At 43.0% G+C, this 20,556-nt stretch overlaps 1 protein-coding gene and 1 long non-coding RNA gene across 3 annotated transcripts in view; one reads left to right on the forward strand and one right to left on the reverse strand.

Moving 5' to 3' along the window:
* PPP2CA (protein phosphatase 2 catalytic subunit alpha) overlaps positions 1-20,556 on the forward strand; it is an 89,375-nt gene that overhangs the window by 44,966 nt on the left and 23,853 nt on the right. Inside the window, exon 1 of one of the 2 annotated variants that reach the window (XM_070739263.1) lies at positions 18,891-19,349. The exons of the other annotated variant lie outside the window; for it this stretch is intronic. Within the exon in view, the coding sequence (XP_070595364.1) occupies positions 19,248-19,349 (102 nt within the window). The 5' untranslated portion in view covers positions 18,891-19,247. Of the gene's footprint in view, positions 1-18,890; positions 19,350-20,556 lie in introns of those variants that run through there. 2 annotated transcript variants of the gene reach the window in all.
* LOC139160864 (uncharacterized) lies at positions 228-18,880 on the reverse strand. The gene is made up of 3 exons (XR_011558025.1): positions 18,790-18,880; positions 2,268-2,503; positions 228-929 (listed from the first exon to the last, which is right to left on the reverse strand). It is a non-coding gene; the product is annotated as an uncharacterized lncRNA (long non-coding RNA).

The raw sequence follows: 20,556 nt of genomic DNA on the forward strand, positions 1-20,556 counted from the left end.
TGATAGGCTTACAAATTGATCAATGGATTGCATTTGAGTTTTCTTATTTTGGGATCTCACTCTCTTGAGGTGGGATTTTCCCCCAGGCACTAATGCTAGGCACTCCAATTTTTCCACTGGAGAATCTGTTATAATTTTCCTCCCACTACCTCTTTTATAAATCTGGGTTAGCACTTAGAAGAGTGCTAGAAGTGTGTTAGGAAAACAAAAGACTATTGAATAGAATAGATAGAATAGAATTCTTTATTGGCCAAGTGTGATTGGATGTGCAAGGAATTTGTCTTTAGTGTATATGCTCTCAGTATACATAAAATATACATTTGTCAAGAATCATGAGGTACAACACTTAATGATTGTCATAGGGTACAAATAAGCAATCAGGAAACAACAGTACAGTAGTCCATCGCTGTATCGCGCTTCACCTGCCGCGGCTTCACTTCATCGCGGGTTTTGAAGTCAGCTTCATTTGAATCATTTCACCACACAAACGAGCGCTAGAATAATTCCAACGGGACTCCCAAATGATGAGTGGGGCGGGGACTGAGCTCCGGCGGAGGCCCGTCCCCTTGTTCAATCCCCCTCGCCAGTGCCGAAAGGAAAAAAAAGAAAGGAACGCGACGCGGCGGGGATTTCCAGACTGGGCTCGAGGGTGGAAGAGGAAGTGCTCGAGGGCGGAAGAGAGAGAGAGAAAAAAAGAAACAGCCGGGGCAGCTCACCAGGGACTTTACAGCCGGGGCAAGGCAAAAAAGACAACATTTGGCCGAACTGCTGCAAAGAACAGAGTAAGTAGTAGTGGGAGGAAAGGTTAGCCGGCCGTTGCTCGCCTCCAGGCATCCGGAGCTGGTGGGAAGGAGGATAAATTCCCCATCACGGATTTCACCTATTGCGGCCAGGTCTGGAACGTAACTCCCGCGATAGGTGAGGGACTACTGTAATATAAATCGTAAGAATACAAACAAGAAGTTAGTCATTCAGTCATAAATGGGAGGAGATGGGTGATAGGGATGATGAGAAGACTAATAGTAATAGTAATGCAGCCTTAGCGAACAGTTTGACAGTGGTGAGGGAATTATTTGTTTAGGAGAGTGATGGCGTTTGGGGAAAAACTATTATTGTGCCCAGTTGTCTTGGTGTGCAGTGCTCTATAGTGTCATTTGAGGGTAGGACTTGAAACAATTTATGTCCAGGATGCAAGGGGTCAATAAATATTTTCACGGCCCTCTTTTTGACTTTTAATTCTGTGTTACAGAGAAGACAATTTACGCTGAGAAAGAAAATCAGATCCTGTCAGCTGTGTTTGTTGCTGGTTCTGTCATAAATGGGTTGCTTAACAGGTGGCCAATACAGGTTATCTGCCAATAACTGAATCTTTTATAGGTGGGATGAGGAGGGACAGTACCATTGTGCCTACCAATAAGCTACTTCTGGGTGGTGTTAGTCATGGCCATTCACTGGCAGTATCGCCATTCCTTTGCAGTGTTCATTGACAAAGCTTGCTGATTACTTATTTCTACCTTTCCTTTCACCCTGGTCCTTTCTTTGCAACTCAGCCTGAAGGGCAGGTTACAAGCACATAGGAGTAGCATGTGGGGCAATATGAGGAGAACTTCCAATACATTGGAGGAACACCATCCTGCTTCTTTTGATGCCCCTATGTAAAACCTGCAACCTGTTAGGCAACTTGACATACAGTGCGATTTTACCAAATTTACCATTCAAGGTACCTGTCCATGCCCATCCCACCACACATATTGAAAAAACATTGGTTATATTTCCCACAGCAGATGATGCTCATTGGGAGGGGAAATTAAAGAGGGGGATAAACCGATGGCTTTGCTTAAGTTGCTGTACATTAACACTACAGTATCAAGAGCAAACCCCTTGCTGGCCTTGTTGGTGAGGCATAAAATTCACTTATTAGGACAACATTCACCTGTCAGGGCAGTAGATTTTTGCTGGTTCAGTGGCTAGTGGGTGGCATTTTTAAGTGGCTAGTGGGTAGTATTTTTAAGTGTGTTCAGACACAATTTATAAAGATAAATAAATAAATAGCAAATCAAAAAATTAATTAGCAGTTATATGATGGCTGATGTGTAATTTGCTATTTATCTTCACTTTTACTCTGAAGTAAATTACTCTAGGATGTAGAGTTGACAGAAGTACCAACTTGTAACTGCTGATTACAAATCAATGATGATAGCACTAATTTTCAAGACAATGTAGGTATTAATATTAGGGGAAGCAGACTGGGGTGGATTCTAACTTACCTCGCTGCCGATTTATTTCCTCCCGCATCACGTGGTTTTGTCTTGCAAAGTGGCAAAAAATTTTTTTTTAAAAATAAAAAATCACCAGCAACCTGAAAACAAGATAGTGAATGCACGTACAGTGCTGAACATCCGGTTTCTCCACATGTACAGAAGGAAAAAACAGAAAAAATTCAAAAAAAAAATACTCTCAAAACAAGATGGCGACCACATGCACAATGCCGGAAACTCAGGTTCTGTGAATGTGCAGAAGAAAAAAAATGAATTAATTTTTTTTAAAAAAATTCCATTTTTAAAAAAGATATGGTGACGCCCAAGGACTGGCACTGACCTAACTGGTTCCATGACATCACCAGTGGGTCCCTACCTGCAGGGCCACCATCAGGAATTTTGGGGCCCCATACAGCCTAAGTGTCTGCCCCCCCCCCCGGCCATTTTAAAACTACTGCCCCCCAAATCCGGTGCCATGCCCACCATGGCCACACACCCTGGGCAAGCCCTCCCCCGGCCCTCTGAGGTCAAACACAGCCCTGATGTGGCCCTCAATGAAATTGAGTTTGACACCCCTGGCCTAGAGGCTAAATCCTATGAACAAGGGCTAAGAGAATGAGTATGTTTAACTCAATAAATAAAAAACTGAGGGGGAATATAATAGTAGTTTCCCAATCCTTAAAGGGCTGCCACAGAACAGATGGCATCTATTTATTCTCCATGCCACCTGAAGGTAGTACAAGAAGCAATGGGCGGAACCTCACCAAGAAGAAATGCAATCTGGAAATAAGGAAAAACTTGGGACTGGGCGGCATAGAAATAAAAAATAAATAAATAAATAAATCCCTTCTTTTTTATTAAAAGAAATTAATAGAAACATAGAAACATAGAAGACTGATGGCAGAAAAAGACCTCATGGTCCATCTAGTCTGCCCTTATACTATTTCCTGTATTTTATCTTAGGATGGATATGTTTATCCCAGGCATGTTTAAATTCAGATACTGTGGATTTACCAACCACATCTGCTGGAAGTTTGTTCCAAGGATCTACTACTCTTTCAGGAAAATAATATTTTCTCATGTTGCTTTTGATCTTTCCTCCAACTAACCTCAGATTGTGTCCCCTTGTCCTTGTGTTCACTTTCCTATTAAAAACACTTCCCTCCTGGACCTTATTTAACCCTTTAACATATTTAAATGTTTCGATCATGTTCCCCCTTTTCCTTCTGTCCTCCAGACTATACAGATTGTGTTCATGAAGTCTTTCCTGATACGTTTTATGCTTAAGACCTTCCACCATTCTTGTAGCCCGTCTTTGGACCCGTTCAATTTTGTCAATAATAATTTTAAAAAACCAAAATCCATTACTATTAAAACTAAAACAACCAGCAAAACTATTAATAAAACCAGGTGAGGGCTGGGTTTTTTTCTCTGTTATTATTTAAGTGCTTTTACCATATGCTTTAAATCAAGAATCACTTCTCTCTCTGTTTCTCTCTCTTTTCTGTCATTCCCTGCCTCAATCATTTTCTCATTTCTCTTTTCTCCCCTTTTTTCTATCATTTCTCTCTCTCTCTTTCTTCCTCTCTTTCACTCTCTTCCTTCCTCTCTCATCTCTTTCTCTCTTGCTTTCTTTCTTTCTCTCCCTCCCTCCCTCCCTCTCATCTCTTTCTTTCTCTATCTTTCTTTCTTCCTCTCTTCCTTCCTCTCTCATCTCTTTCTTTCTTTCCTTCTTTGTCTCTCTTTCTCTATCTTGCTTTCTTCCTCTCTCTCACTCTCTTCCTTCCTCTCATTTCTCTCTCTTTCTCTATCTTGCTTTCTTCCCCTCTCTTTCTTTCTCTCTTTCTCTATCTTGCTTTCTTCCTCTCTCTCTTCCTTCCTCTTTCATCTCTTACTTTCTCTCTCTCTCTCTTTCTCTATCTTGCTTTCTTCCTCTCTCACTCTTCCTCTCTGATCTCTCTCTCTTTTCTTTCTCTTTCTCTATCTCTCCCCCTCTTTCTCTCTCTCTTTTTCTCACTTTCCCTCTCTTGTTTTCTTTCTCTCTCTCTCTTGCTTTCTCTCTCACTCTTTCTCTCTCTTGTTCTCTTTCTCTTGATATCTCTTTCTCTCCCCCTATTTCTCTCTCTCTCTCTCACTTTCTCTCTATCTTGTTCTGTCATCGCTCTCACTCTCTCGTTCTCCGGAGGCTGGCGAAAGTAATTTTCAATTACTTTCAATTGTAATTTTCAATTACAATCAACCTATCTCTCCTTCCTTCCTTTTCCCCTCCCTCTTTTCCTTTCCTTCCTTCCCTTCCCCTTTCTCCTTCTTCCTTCATTCCAACCAACCTATCTCTTCTTCCTGTTTCCTTCTCCTCCCTCTTCCCCTTCCTCCCCCTCCGTCTTTCCCTTCCTTCCCTCCCTATTTTTCCTTCCTTCCCTTCTGTGTCCTCCTGGCCCTCTCTTCCCCTCCCCTCCCTTTCCCCGACGAGGGCAACCCGTAGAGTCACACCCATCCCGGGCCGAGTTACAAGAGCCGCAGCCGGGCGGGGAGCGCTCCACTCGCTTCGTTCCCACGGCAGGGCTCGGTCGGGAGCCCGCTGGTCAGGGCTCGGTCGCCGCCACCAGGAATCCAGGAAACCGGGGTCAGGGGATGGCGCCTGGAATGTCGGGCGCGTGGGCTGACGCGCGCTCTCTCCACCCCGCTGCTGCCAGCCCAACCCGGAAAATTCAAAGTAAGAAAAACCTTCGCTCTTACTTTGAATGCTCCGGGCAGGCTAGCAGGGAGATGGAGAGAGCGCGGTGGCCCCCGCTGTGAGAATGCCTGCAGGGAAGAGGCGGAGCGGACGGGCGGGCGAGGGCAGCGGCAAGTAGCCACGGGACGCGAGGGGGCTAGAGGCGTGGGGGGGCCGCGGCTTCGTGCGCGCCCTTGGAAAAGGGTGCGCGGGGGGCCTTTTGGGGGACGCTGGCGCACGCGTGCGAAGCCTACAACTTGCGCTTGTGTTAAATTTTTTTTATTATTTTATTTTATTACTTAGATTTGTATGCCGCCCCTCTCCGAAGACTCGGGGCGGCTCACAACATGTAAAAACAAATCATAAGCAATCAGACAAATTTAAAATATTTAAATATTTAAAAACCCCATATGCTAACAGACACACACACAGACATACCATGCATAAATTAAACGTCGCACATGCGCAGTACCGGCCCTCTCTTGCCGGCTGCCTGCCTCACCAACGAGCAGCCTTCTGTGTAAAAAAATCCATTTGGGAACGACTCGTTCCCAAATGGATTTTTTTTACACAGAAGGCTGCTTAGGAAAGAAACAAAATTTAACACAAGCGCAACCGCCACCCCGAAGGGACTCCTACCTTCGCCGCATGCTTTATTCTGGGACTGGAGGACCGCGCTGCCAAAGGCTCCGTCGGGGCTTCGAGTCCTGCCTTGCGAGGGCCAGAGGGCCCGCCTTTTTCGTTGGTGAGGCAGGCAGCCGGCAAGAGAGGGCCGGTACTGCGCATGTGCGACGGCGGGCAAAACCGGGGGCCCCTCATGGCCAGGCCCGGTACACCACTCCCAGTAGTACCGCCCTATCGGCGGCCCTGCCTACCTGTTCGGCTGAACTGGTCAGAACCAGGAGGAATCCACCTCTGAAGCAGATAAAAGATTCTTTATTACATCTCTTGGAGTATATTTATGTAGATATTCCTTCATATGTGTAGGAAATATGTTCTTCAGATAAGCTTTTTTTCTCTCACACATTGCTCGCTGCAACATTTTATCACAAGTATTTACTTATTCAGATTGTAAGGCAAGATGGTAAACTGACAGGTCACACCAAGTGCCATCACGGGCACCAAAGAATTCTAGCAGTTTTAAGTCTACAGATGTTAAAGTTGTTGATGTTGAGAAATACTACTCTAAACCACCGAGTTCAAGTCCAGTGCGCTAACACCCCCCCCATGGGTATGTGTGTATTTTTTTAATTGTTCAGGAGTGCTGTCTTCCCTCTTCCCCAGAAAAGGTGGTGAGGAAAGGGAGGGAGGGAGGGGGGGAAGGAAGGAAGGAAAGAAAGTAAATGAAATGAAGGAAGGAAGGAAGAAAGGAAGGAAAGAAGGAAAGGAAGGAAGGAAGGAAGGAAAGAAAAGAAAAGAAAGGAAAGGAAAGGAAGGAAGGAAGGAAGGAAGGTTGCATCCCAGATGGGGGAAATGAAGAGGCTTCTGAACAAACCTTCGCCTCCTATGCTTAGGAAGTTACTTGCACTTATCCAAAGTGTACGTGGATTGAATTTGCTAAGTAGGTAATAGCTCCTTCCTTCATAAATCTGGACTTCTCAAGTAATTTCTTTTGTTGAAATGCAGCATTTCCTAACCCAGCACATGTATCCGCTGGTTCTTAAGCTTTGTGCACAACCGAAGAGTTACATAACTAAGGACAGGAAGTTCTGACCTCTTGGGTAAGCCTCCAAAGACTTCCAGGCTGGTTTTGCATAAGGCATTGCATATTCATTCCTTTTCCATTTAAAACTGCAGAAGTGGGAGTGAGTGGCCCAGAACTGGCTGATAGAAGGGCCGGATGCCAAAGGGGGCAAGAGCCCTGCATGATGAACAGATACATAAAAGAGTGAGTTTTGGCAGGCTTGGCTTGCTGTCCTTGTATTTCTCAACCAAAACAAATTGCCAGTCCTTTCTGAATGGGAAGAAAGAGCAGGTAGGCTGCCTCAGGAAGCGTCTCAGAGGGATGCAGAAATTGTATAGAATTTTATGCCTACTGGAGCCATGTGTGGCATGCCAAATATATGCAATTTCGGCTGCAACATAAAATGGTAGCATATTATCTCCATGGCAACTCCTTGTTTATCCTCATGATCTGTTCCTTGTTTTATTGGCTTTTGTGAACGAATTATGAAGAAACAGAAAACTATGCCTCGGGTTATATACTGTAGTATGTCATTCAGGGAATGGAGGAAGCCAGAAGACGTTCAACACAGATCATCAAAGCACTTTGCTACATTCACTTTATTTTATGTACTATAGTTTTATACCAGAGCTTTTCAGGATTCAGTCTTCGTATCTATTTTCTATGCCAAGGTTTAACTTAGGGAAAAGATGATTTAAGAACAGACAAAAGTGCCCTAGGCAGGCTTATAGTGTATTTCCTACACACCATTGACAAAACAGAGAAAATCTGCAGCATACATAAGAGAGTAAAGGAAGGGCTTCCTAATCAGAAAATTTCACCCCCAAAGCTAACTTCTGGCATTTCCTTTTTAAAGAAATTAACCACTGGGGATTTGAGAGCCCATGACAACTGCTGTGTACTGGAATATGGCAACTCAATGAACATATCATCAATTCCCAGGAGTAAATGTGAGCAGATGTCAGGTTCCAAACAGCAGCATAAAATTTAATAGGATTCCCAATGCTTGATTTTCACCAAGCTGTAAATGCTGCCAAGTATTTGTTGGCAAATTAGAGGATTTATATTTTAATCTGGTGCTATTCCCCCAGGGCACAAGAGCAACTGGGATGTATGGGAGAAGTTGACATCTTTGAAAATTGTCATAGCAGGTGCAGTTTTAGTAAAAAAAAAAGTGACAAGGTTTCAGTTTGTTTGAAAATTTCACTAGTTCCACTGCAGAAAAAAAAACAATTCAACTTGTAGTTAAATTGAAAGACAAAAAAATAAAGGACATTAATGATACCCTCTTAATTCATATCACCGTCATTCATGTTTTATATTTTTCTCCACTCCTTTTTAAAATCATGCAAGCACATATTATCAGATAGAAAAGAGTCAGCCAAATATTTATGCTGATCCAACTAGTAAGCAAAATTGTAAAATTGTACTACAGCATGTACTTCAGACCAGTTCACCTTTTGCTGGCAGAAAACAGGAAGTTTTAATATGCCCTGCCTTTATGGTCTGATAAAAACCTGATATAATACCGATTAAAGTTATATTTCTATCTGATCCATGCATAGCAACAGTAAATGAGACACATGAAAGTTGTCTATCTTTATAATTAGTTTCATCTATTTAGAAAAAAGGCACTTCCTTTACAAATTCAAGTATTTATTACAATATTTAGAAAGTATCTTTCAGAGAGTGTAGCTATCCCAGAGTGCTAAACTAAACAACTGCAAATAATAATAAAATATTGCTATGTAGCACTTTGAATCATGGATGTCCAATCTTTTGGCTTGCCTGGATTGTACTGAGTGAAGAGGAACTATTTCGTCCCCTGTCCAATTGTCTTTCCTTTCTCTCACTTATTATATATATTTTCTTTCTTTCATATATCCTCTCCTCTAAGTTCACTTTTACCCTTATATATATTACTACATGTCTATTTTTCTTCATATGTATTTGTGTATTGGACAAATGAATAAATAAATAAATAAAATAAAATAAATTGTGCCCCATAGAACATATGTCATCACATAATTGTGTTAAAAGTTTACAATCTTGGGCCAAATTAGTAGCTGTTCAGGGCTGCATGTGAACTGAGGGCTGGAATTAACTGCTTTAAATATTATAAGTTCTTTCCAGAAGTGGCATTATCAAGGAATGAAAAAGAACTAGTTCAGTAGATAATAAGTATATTAAAATGATTTACAGCTGAGAAAGCAGGAGTTCTTTCCTTACTCTTATTTTTCCCAAATTGTTATAGTTTAAATTAATGGTATGGATTCAGTATTGACAGTATGGAATTTGTGGAAGAGCAATTGCCTTCAAAATGCTCTCTATTTTTTTCTCCACATCTACATAGACACTTATTCTCCCAACAAATAAACAAATAACAATGGAATTTAAAATTACATTAACTAACATAATCAAATGACTATGAACATTAACATAAAATTAACCAGGTGGCAATTTCCCCCCAGAATGTATATACAGTACTGTATTTAGATATACAGTAATAGGTACAGTATTTGCATTCCATCAAAGAGCAAATTCAATTTGTTCCCTTGTTATATATTATTTAATTAGATACATTGTAAAAACAAATACATTCTTGTTCTTAATTCACTAAGCCTAATTTCATGTATCTAAATATTGAACAATACAGTGCTATATGAAATAATTATATCTGTGAACCGCTGCTGAAGGAGTTACTTTTAGACAGGATTAGCACAAAGCCATTTTACAGAGAAAGACATGTATTCTGAACCCACATGCTACCTTTTTATAGAGCAGACCTGGGCAAAATGCAGCCCGGGGGGCGGATGCGGCCCACCCACTGTCTGTGACCGACCCACGGAGGTAGGAAGGAGAAATGAAGGAAGGAAGGAAGGAGAAATGGAGAGAGGAAGGAAGGAGAAATATCTTTCCATGCCCTTTTGCAAAAGTCCAATAAATGCTCATTTTTAAATTGTTCATTGGTTTCATTGGCCTTTCCAAGAAATTTAAAGCAAACCCCCCCCCCCCACCTCTCAAGGGAAAAAAGGGGGGGAGGAGGAAGAAAAGGAATCCAAAGCCACTTTCAGGCAAAGCCTCCACTATATTTTCTCAACTGACAATGTAGGTCAGTTGAAGACAGGCACCTGAAAGGAATATTTTGAAAGAGAAGTAAAGAACTGCCCAAAAGCAGAAATAAAAGGCAGAGAAAATCAGAGAGACAGAAGCTTCTCTGCATCTGGAGAAGGAAGGAAGGAAAGAAGGAAGGAAGGAAGGAAGGAAGGAGGGAGGGAGAAATGGAGGGAGGAAGGAAGGAAGGAGTGGGCAATTAATTTATAATTATAATATAATTATAATATATAATTATATATATAATATAATTTATAATTATAATATAATTAACTCAGTTCTACCCAATAATATACAGTATTGGGTAGAAATGAGTTAATTATATTAATCCAGCTCTCTAAAACCATCTCAATTTCTCATGCGGCCCCATGGAATAATTAATTGCCCACCCCTGTTATAGAGGGTATGGAAGAGAGACATGAGAGAGAGGATGGAGAGAAAATTTATTAGTAGAGCTCATATACATCTTACTATTTTCTCAAATTGTGATATACAGTATTAAATATGCCACAATTGGCTGGGCTAACATACTGCACTGGTAACAAATCCACAACTTTTCATGATGAGAGTTCTCAAAATAACATTAGGACCTGGTATGGGGTGGCAATCCAGTCTTTGAATGGCATTATATAACTATTTTTACAAAACTCATAGATAAGGCAGCATTCACCGTCTAATCTGGATTCTAATCCAACAATGGAATGTATTTAAAATTAGTATATCACCTGCCATACCATAATTTTCTGGTAATATGCATTGTTGCACATTAAATACAGTATGTAATATTATTTGGTGGTTTCACATAATTCAATTAAAAACAATATAAGTGGTGCCAAACATGTAATCAGTAATCAAACAGAATAAGTGCCTTCTGGTATGTGTCATGGCCAACTAAAGATGTCTCCACAAATCAGAGATGACAATTGTTGTGAAGATCAGAAGACTGGCAATTAAATTGGTTTTTTTGGTACTTTTCATATTATTGTTTTGTTCTGTTATTTCTTCGAGCCAGATGTGTATCTTTTTCCAACATTTTTTGATTCTTGGACAGGTCCACCACATGTGGTAGTATAATCCATTTTTGTGTTGGCATTTCCAACATTTGGTGGTCATATTTTGATACATTTTGGCCAATCTCACTGGTGATAAGTGCCATCTGTAATACATTTTGTAAAGATTTTCCTTATATAAAGCTGCTTTGGTTAATTTATACTTTTTGCTCCAATTTTTTCCCCATTGATCCAACTTTATATCTGAAATACTTAGCCCAATTAATCATATTACCCGTAACATTTTCTCCTTCATTTTATAATTTAGTAAATATTTGTAAATTTTTGTTATCATTTTCCTTCCAGGTCTCGTAGACTTGGGGCGGCATACAAATCCAATAAATAATAATAATAATAATAATATTGAAAATGAGACCAGAACTGAATTGGTGAATAATTAATACAAGGGGTTATACAAGGTAATGGTGCACATCCTGCAGAAATTCATTATCCTGTATATGACTGAATCGATATAAATATCACAAGATCTATCAGATCTGTAAAGAAAACTTTCCAGCTATTTTAAATCTGGAAAACAGGTTAATGATATTTCGTATTGGCACAAATTTTTAACTCATAAAACTGCATATAAAATGCGAAACCATGGTTTAAGTAGAATGGATGAATAAGTCATAATGGGCTGGATTCATAGAACGAAGCTCCCAGAATGACATTGGGCCAAGCCACATTTTCAGCTTAGCCTACCTCAAAAGGAAGCTGTGAGGAAAAAACAGGAAGAACATTATGTACACTGCCTTGAGCTCTAAATGAAAGCTGTGATAGGAATTAAATGTAAAAAGTAAATAAATACATAACTGCACTAGCCATAATTCATATTTCATAAACAGTTGTGTTGGTGAAACATACCTAGCCATAAACAAATTAAATTATGCCTTAGTGCAATGTGTAAAGTCAATGTGTAAAGTCATGTATACATCATAATTTAACTTAATCTAATTGCATTCCCTCCCTTACTTTGGAAGGTAAGCATAATGCAAATTCCTACTGCAAAACCATATTGTCCTGAATAAACAGCTCTTAAATATTGCAGCTCATTTGCTACCCAAAACAAGTTTTTCAGGTGGCCAGTTTAGGCAAGAAATTAACATAGTTAACCAATATCATTTGTGTACAATATGTTTCATTGCCAGATGTGAACTCAAAAACCCCATTTTAAAGTTTATTTCCTCTTTAAAAGAATCAAAAACTGAAAAGTACATAAAGTTACTTTTATCATAGTGAAAACATACCTAAAAAGAAGAATTGCTTCTTGTACAAATATATACATGAAGAGTACCTAAGGGTCATCTTTTCCAATTGCATCTAATACTGTAGTAAATACTGTACTAAACATCACTGCTTTTTTTTAATTCTAAGGCCCATAACATTGGTAACAAAAGACAGCCTAGCTCACATGGTTAGTAAAGACTGTTGCTAAAGAAACAACTTTCCTCTCACCTCTGTCCTAATTCGGTTTTTATTTCAAGACAAAACCATGAAATGTTTTATGGCTCTCTAGTTTAAAAAGCCACAAGTCACTTGGTTGTTTTCTCTATAGAAGATTTAGAGCTAGCCTTCCAAATTCAAGTCACAGTCGCTTTGCAAATAATATTGAAAATACCAAAGAGAAACCATATCATCATAGCCTCACCAACAATGGCAGGGCAAAGTACACAGGAAATAAAGCACATACCCCCTAACATTGATGATGTTACTTAGTCGGGTAATGAAATGTCTGCAAGTAAACAAACAAGTTCAGATAGCAGCAAGGTCAAGAGCCATGGTGGCGCAATGGTTAGAATGCAATATTGCAGGCTACCATATTTTTTGGAGTATAAGACACACTCCCCCCCTCCCAAGAGGGTGAAAATTTGGGTGCATCTTATACACATAATGTGGTCCCGCCCATCCACCAGCCTCCACCCTTTGGTCATTTTCAGCCTCCACATACTGTGTTTTCTGCCTCAACAAGCTGTTTTAGACCTGTTCCAGGCTGTAGGGATCGGCACAGCACTTTGCCGCCAATTGTGATTTCAAATTTCACCTCTGTGGGGCTTCTCTAGGAATCTCCTGGGAGGAAACAGGGCCGGAAAAGGCAGAGAGAAGCCTCCGTGAGGTCTCTCTAGGAATCTCCTGGGAAGAAACAGGGCCTCCACCCTCCACTCTCCCTGTGGTTTCCCCAATCGCACACATTATTTGCTTTTACATTGATTCCTATGGGAAAAATTGCTTCTTACAAACTTTTCTACTTAAGAACCTGGCCATGGAACTAATTAAGTTCGTAAGTAGAGGTACCACTGTATTTGTTATGAAGCCTTCTAACACTGGCAGACATACACTTTAAAACAGCGTTTCCCAACCAGTGTGCCGCGAGACATGGTCAGGTGTGCCACCAAACTCCTAGGGCAGCTGGGCGGGGCACTGCCGGTGCGGCTACTTTCCGATGCCGCTATTGCTGGCGCTCTCCTGCTGGGCCCCAAAGAAGGAAGGCGGGAAAAAAGGAGAGCTTCATTCTTCGCACCGGCAGCAAGAGGAGGAGGGCGCCATCAGCAGCGGCACCAAGTAGTAGTCGGGGGATGGCGGTGGCAAGAGCTCCAGGGCGGAGGCACCAGCAGCGCCCCGCCCAGCTGGAGCTTCCCTGGCGGGGGCGGCAACCAATGTCCTTTGGGGCCCGGAGGGAGGGCGGTGGGAGCAGGAGGGTGCCGGGCCACGCACGCCTGCGCCAGCACACCCCAAAACAGCCCCCCGCACACCCTTTTCCAAGGGCGCACCCGAAGCCGCGGCCGCCCCCTGCGCCTCTAGCCCCCTCACACCCCTCGCACCCCTGGCTACTCGCCGCTGCCTTCGCCGAAAGCGCTTTTGTCCCGGGCTCTCAGCGAGGGGGCTGCAGGAGAGGCGGCGAAGGCGATCTCTCTCGTTCTCCGGAGGCTGGCGAAAGTGATTTTCAATGTCGGGGGCGCGGGCCGGCGTGCGCTCTCCCCCTCCCCCTGCCCCATTCAAAGTAAGCCAAGGGTGCGAGGGGGCTAGAGGCGCGGGGGGGGCGGCCGCGGCTTCGGGTGCGCCCTTGGAAAAGGGTTCCCTTTTGCAGGGCTCCCGCTTGCAGTCAGCTGAGAGAGAGAGAGAAAGAAAGAAAGAGAGACATATAAGAGAGGCAGAGAGAGCGAGAAAGAGAGACAGCAAGAGACGCAGAGAAAGAGATAGAGAAAGAGATAGAGAAAGAGAGACATAGCAAGAGAGGCAGAGAGAGAGAGAAAGAGAGACATAGCAAGAGAAAAAGAGAGACTTAGCAAGAGAGGCAGAGAAAGAGAGAAAGAGAAAGAAAGAGAGACATAGCAAGCAAGAAAGAGAGATAGCAAGAGAGGCAAAGAGAAAGAAAGAGACATATAGCAAGAGGCAGTGAAAGAGAGAGAGAGAGCAAGAAAGAGAGAAAAAAGCAAGAAAGAGATAGCAAGAGAGACAGAGAGAGAGAGAGAGAGCAAGGGAGAGAGAAAGACATAGAGGGAGGGAAGGAGGGAGAGAGAGCAAAAAAGAGGAAGAAAGAAAGAAAGAAAGAAAGAGGGATGGAGAGAAAGAAGGGAAGGAAGAGAATGAGGGAGGGAGAAATAGAGCGAAAGGGAGGGAGAGATTTTTTTTTGTCCAAACTTTTCTTTAGCCGCCCCCCCCACTCCCCCGTTCAATGTTCCCCAGGATTTTGAAAATATTAATAATGTGCAGCGGCTCAAAAAAGGTTGGGAAACACTGCTTTAAAAAACAGGAATTAATATGATGATGATTAATATTATTTGACTTTCACCTCTTTTCCTCCACTAAGCCTAATAAGTATAATTACTTTGTTTTTGTAGGATTGTTTCAAAATTGCCAGGGGACTGTTAAATTTAGATATATGAGGGATTTTTATATCTTGTGATACCCACAGAAAAACCTTTTCTCTCAATTTTGTAACTTCCCTAGAGTATTGACTCTTCTGAATCATGTATTTCTTGGTGCCTCTCTTTTTGGACAAGTGGCCGTGCATAGGTTCTGAGAAACCCCAGTCTTATTTTCATAGTCTCCAGAGTTCCTTAGAATTGTGTCACCTTAACATACTAGTACTATGCCTCTTGAAATCATCAGCAAATATACATCTCCTATTGCCAGGTTTCCCAACCTTGCTATCTTGCAAAATATACAATTTGGGCTATTATTTTGTAAAAGTGGAAACAAGAGTCAATATTTCTTTCAACACAGGAGATATATAACCAATGCGTATCTCTGGGAAAATTAGAGTAATCTTCCTCATATTTAATTGCTCAGCATTATGCAAAAATTATCTCTTATAATTATATAAATTAACTAACCTGATTCTATGTTTCTTGATTTGACAGGTAGCAATTTGGAGATGCAATTTAGAATTTGCCTAAAAGTCTACAATATCCTAAATATTTCATCCATGTATTTAAAGTAATTAATTGAGTCCATCTACTATAATATTGTTGGTAATTTAGTCATTCTCATTTGTTAGATTTCCCGTAATAATAAAACATTTAGCAGTTAACTCTTTTTTTTTATTAATTTCAGGACTTTTTGAAAAACCGCTTTTAAAGCATCCTTGCTTATAATAATCTTCCACCATTAACAGCAGAATCCTATGTACGCCTACTCAGAAGTCTGAGCTCAAAGAGATGAAAATTACACAATAGGCATACTGATACCAATTCTAATAAAATATTAGAACATTAATAAATAAATGAATGTAGAGGTAAGTTGAGAAAAAGTGTCATACCTTACCAGCATGCCAACTCTATTTTTATCATTCTATTTAATCCTCTCTAGGGTGGAGGTTAGAGAAAACTGGTTCTACTCCCTTGCAGGATAGTCCTGATTGGATGCTGCTTTTCTAATCATAAATAAGGAATGTAAATAAAATCTCTAAGTGAAATCTCTTAAAAGTATGTGCAGCAAAGTAAATTGGGGCAAATGCAGATGGTTAAATTTATACTTTGTTTGTTTTTAGAAAGTATTAGATTTATATCTGCCACTAATTCATACAATATTCTCACTTTTTACCGTATTTTTCCCACAACCATCCTGGAATGTGGGTTGGGCTGAGAGAGTGACTCAATGTTCCCAACGGGCTTCATGCCTAAAATGGGATTAAACCTCATCATCTCCAGGTTACTACCACAGCTGGTGCCTTAACCACTACAACAAATTGGATCACCAGCAAAAAGCCTCAGTAATTCTAATAGAAATATGTCAGTGGATAAAATAAATTAGTTTAAACCAGTTAATGCAAGTTCTGCCTGGGCAGTTCAATCTGGAAGAATTAGTGTAGTTAGTTTCATCAATTAAACAAGGCCAAACGCTGGAAGCTTGCTTTTTCTATAGAAGCACCTGCTCTGTGGAATGAGATTCTTCCATGAAATTCAAATGGTTCCCAACCTACTGGTATTTTGAAGGGCCTTAAACACCTGGCTCTAGAAAGGACTAATCCTTCCTTCCTTCCCTCCCTCCTCCCTTCCCTTGTTTCCCTGACTGTTTTTCTTTGCCACCTTTGTCTTCTGTTTTATGATTTTTGTGTTGTTCTTTATTTTAAATTGTTTTACCAATTGTATACCATCCCAGGTTGCTGGGAGTTGGGCAGCATATACATTTTATAATTAACAAATTATTTACCACCCCCCATTTCTGACCCACAATTCACCAAAAACATTACAGAGTGCAAGTTTAGATAAAGGGGAGTACCTGCATTCCCATAGATTGATTACTTTGGTTACATTTGGATCTAAACCTCTTCCCAAAAGCTTCAGAATGCTGAACCATAATGCTCATCCCCATGGTGACTGGGAATGCCAAAAATGGTATTACAGGATGATTATAGGACAGTGGTTCTCAACCTTTCTATTGCCATGACCCCTTAATACAGTTCCTCATGTTGTGGTGACCCCCAACTATAAGTCTAGTGCCTATTCTCCCAACAGAGCTTTAAGCTGATTAGCAGGAAGATCAGAGGGACCCCTGCACTGTAAACATCTCATTGGTTGGATTGTAAAAATATGTTCCAAGCAGCGGTGGGCCACCCTTCCTGGTGCTACTGGAACGGGCCGGGAGCATGGGAGCGCTCATGCAAGATTTCTGGGTTTTTTGTTTCTGCACATGCGCAGAAGCAAAAAGGCCTGGAAACCGGCCAAAATAAGGTGAAAGACGCGGCTCGCTCCACCGTGCCGTTCACGGAAGATCTGCCGCTCACGGCCCATCCGCTTACCCACCTTGCCGCTCTGCGCACCGTTCATGGGGGCATTCATGAGCAGCCTGCCCACTCTGCTGTGAATGGCAGCTCTGCCGCGAGCAGCCCGTTCGCTCACCCGCCATGCCGCTCATGGTGGCTGCCGCAAGCGGCCCAACCACCACCTGCCGCACCACCCACCATGCTGTGAGTGGCCCACCCAGCCCTTATCTTGTGCAGAGCGTGCTTGCACGATCTCCTGAAGGGGCACCGAGAAGATGGGCGTGGGGAGCAGGCCGGGCGGCCCCGAGCTCTGGCCATGCAGCCTGCTCTGTGCTCTCCCACACTTCAAGCATCTCTCGGTGCGGTGATGGTGCCCCGAGCAAGTTGTGGCCTTCAGAAGCACAGTGCTACTCCCGATGGCCATGACTCGCTCTAGGTGCCACAGCAAGATTCGAGAGTGGTGTTCCCCTGTTCTGGGCCGGGCCCATCCTTGACTCCAAGGTTCTAGAATAGAAGCTTTAGTTCTTAACACCATGGGAATTTGTCTTTTCCCAAGGTCTTAGGAGAAAATACCATGTGAAATGGTATTTGACCCCCAAAGGGGTCCCAACCCCCAGGTTGAGAACCACTGTTATAGGAGCTATAATTTATTTATTTATTATTTTATTTATTATTTAAATTTATAAGCCGCCCAACTCCTTCTGGACTTTGAGAGTATGGTTTTCTACGAAGGGTCATCAATATTTGAAACTACTGAAGAATTACCCAATTTTTTTTAATCAACTGAACGCATCACACCTGATATTTGGAGGACACTGGCTACCATCCATTTCAATGTTGTGTGTCTTAGATATAATTTCTATTACTTTGACTACTCATTGAGGAAATGGGTTTGCGAGGTTTTTCTCTTCAACCTGACACGTCTGCTAACTACAGACTTTTTGCGGCTTCAGCTACAATGTCTCCTGCCTTTAGTATCTATGGAATGAGCATGGAAATAAAATCACTGGGAACTAGTCATTCATATTTCTTGAGTTCAGATATGGGAGCAACACAGAAGAATATACTACCTGGCAAAACATCTCCCTCTAAAATTGATTCAAACTTTTGCAAAAATGAATGAATGAATCTAATCTAATCTCTCTCTCTAGTCAAGTACTATTGATAGTAAACAAAGATATGATACTAGCAAGAGAGAAACATTAGGACAGAGGAAAGAAGGCACACTGTTCATTTATGCATATCCTTATTGACCTCTTAGGAATCTGGAGAGGTCAGCAGTGGATAATCTAGGGGTAAAGTTTTGGGGGTTAAGTGATGATACTACAGAGTCAGATAGTGAGTTCCATGCATTAACTACTCAGTTACTACAGTCGTATTTACTGTAGTCGCGTTTGGAGCGATTGACTTTAAGTTTGTATCTGTTGTGCGCTCGTGTGTTGTTGTGCTTGAAGCTGAAGTAGTCGTTGACAGGGAGGACGTTTTAGCAGATGATTTTATGGGCTATGCTTAGGTCGTGTTTAAGGCGACGTAGTCCCACGCTTTCTAAACCTAGGATTGTACGTCTAGTTGTGGAGGGTATTCTGTTGCGAGTGAAGGGCTCGTCTAGTAAAGTATCACTGGACATTAGAAACAGCCTACCTTTCTATTCCTAAACTGTGATTCAATTTATTTCAAAGAAGACGGTCTCTTTTTCTAAGCGTGATCAGAACGCCCCCCCCGCCCCCGCCACCCCCCCCAAAATACACTCCCTGGAATCTTACCCTCCATTCTCTAGTCAAGAACGCGTAGAAGAACTCATTGAAACGCAGCCGCGCCTGCGGCTTGCGCGCATGCTCGAAGAGGCGTTCCGTGGGGGCGCTTAGGGCCGGGCCACCCATTTGACCGTAAGGACGCATGTGCGCCGTCTGAGCTGGTTCTAAGGAGGGTGGGAAGTATGGGGGTGACGTCAAGGCGCGGCAGCCATTACACGGAGAGCGGACCGGATCATCGAGCGTGTGAGAAGCTTGCCGCGGCTCCCCGTCGCCTCGGAGGGAGAGTTCCCACCGTGCATGTCTCTCTCTCCTCCTCCGTCCGTCCCTCACTCCTTCCCGACGCTTAGCAGCCTCCCTTAAGCTCCCCGAGGAGGGAGGAGAAGGGTGGGCGGAGGTGGGGCAGGGGTGGTGGGTGCCGGCGAGGGAGCGGAGAAGGCAGGCAGGAAGCAGAAGCGGCGGCGGCGACAATGGAAGAGAAGGTCTTCACGAAGGAGCTCGACCAGTGGGTCGAGCAGCTGAACGAATGCAAACAGCTTTCGGAAGGGCAAGTCAAGAGCCTGTGCGAGAAGGTGGGCAGCCAGTGGCGGGGGAAGCGGGCGGCGGGGGGAAGACCCAGACTCAGCCTGGGGAAGATTGGTTGAGGGGGGAAAGCGAAGAAGCCCGCCAGACAATTCGGTGGAAGCGCCCCGGCCAAGATCCGGAAGGGCTCTCGGGTGGGATGGCGGGTGGCTATTGATTGCGGGAGGAAGCTCCGCTGAGGCGAGGAACCGGGGTGCGGGCCAGGAGGGCGCCGGGACGGGCGCGGGACTCGGGAGCCACCGCAAGGGGCGCCGTCCCAGCGGGATGAAAGAAAAAGCGGTGGTGGTGGCGGTGGAAGCGGAGGAGTGCATCTGCCCAGGAAAGGCAGAGCGGGGTGTGTCCCAGGGTCAGGTGCAGTGTAAGAGGCCTGGGTGGGGGGTGGGGGGATCTTGGCGGCCAGACTGCCCTCTCTGCAACCCCGCGAGGGGTTTTTTCCTTCTTTTACCTCCCGGAGTAACCGGTGCGGTTCAGCTGATCGCTCCCCTCCCCCGCCGGTCCTGCGCCCCCTGTCGCAGCGCCCACCTCCTCCGTCTCTCCTCCGCCTCCCACCAGCTCTTAAAATGGCGCCTTTCTCCGAAAATAAATGCTGCTAGGAAGTCCCTTGTGCTCGGCGGGCGGGTTTTGATGCACGGACGGGTGATGGAGGTTTGAGAACGATGCCGGCGAAAAGGAAATAAAAGAAAAAGAAAGAGGAGCCAAATGTATTGTTCTTGGGCGATCCCACCCTCGCTCGGACCGAGAGGATTCAGGGATTAATTTATGCGATCCGGGTATCCTTCGTGATTGATGTCCATAGGGTTCTAATTTGACAACGCTTCCTTGGCATTTTATTCCACTGAACTTGAATGGGCCTTACTTCTGAGTAAACCTACGGAAAAGCATGGTTGGAATAATGGGAAGAAGTATGGAAGGGAATCACCCTGGAATCTATTGAGTATTGTCTTGTATTGCAGTAGCATGTAATGATGAATCAGTTAAATGGGATTGTTAGGCTTGTTGTGAAATTCCTTCCTACTAAAATGCAATTGATTTTTTTTAATGATGCATTGAATACCGTCCATTAAATTACATTAATGAATGGTATTAAAATAATTTATTACAGTAACATGACATTTGATGTGATTACAGTAAACTTAAAGACAGCAGGAGAAAGGGCAGTTTTTCTCAACACATAATACAGTGGTACCTCTACTTACG

The sequence above is a fragment of the Erythrolamprus reginae genome, chromosome 2 (genome assembly GCF_031021105.1).
Source record: "Erythrolamprus reginae isolate rEryReg1 chromosome 2, rEryReg1.hap1, whole genome shotgun sequence".
Taxonomy (NCBI): domain Eukaryota; kingdom Metazoa; phylum Chordata; class Lepidosauria; order Squamata; family Dipsadidae; genus Erythrolamprus; species Erythrolamprus reginae.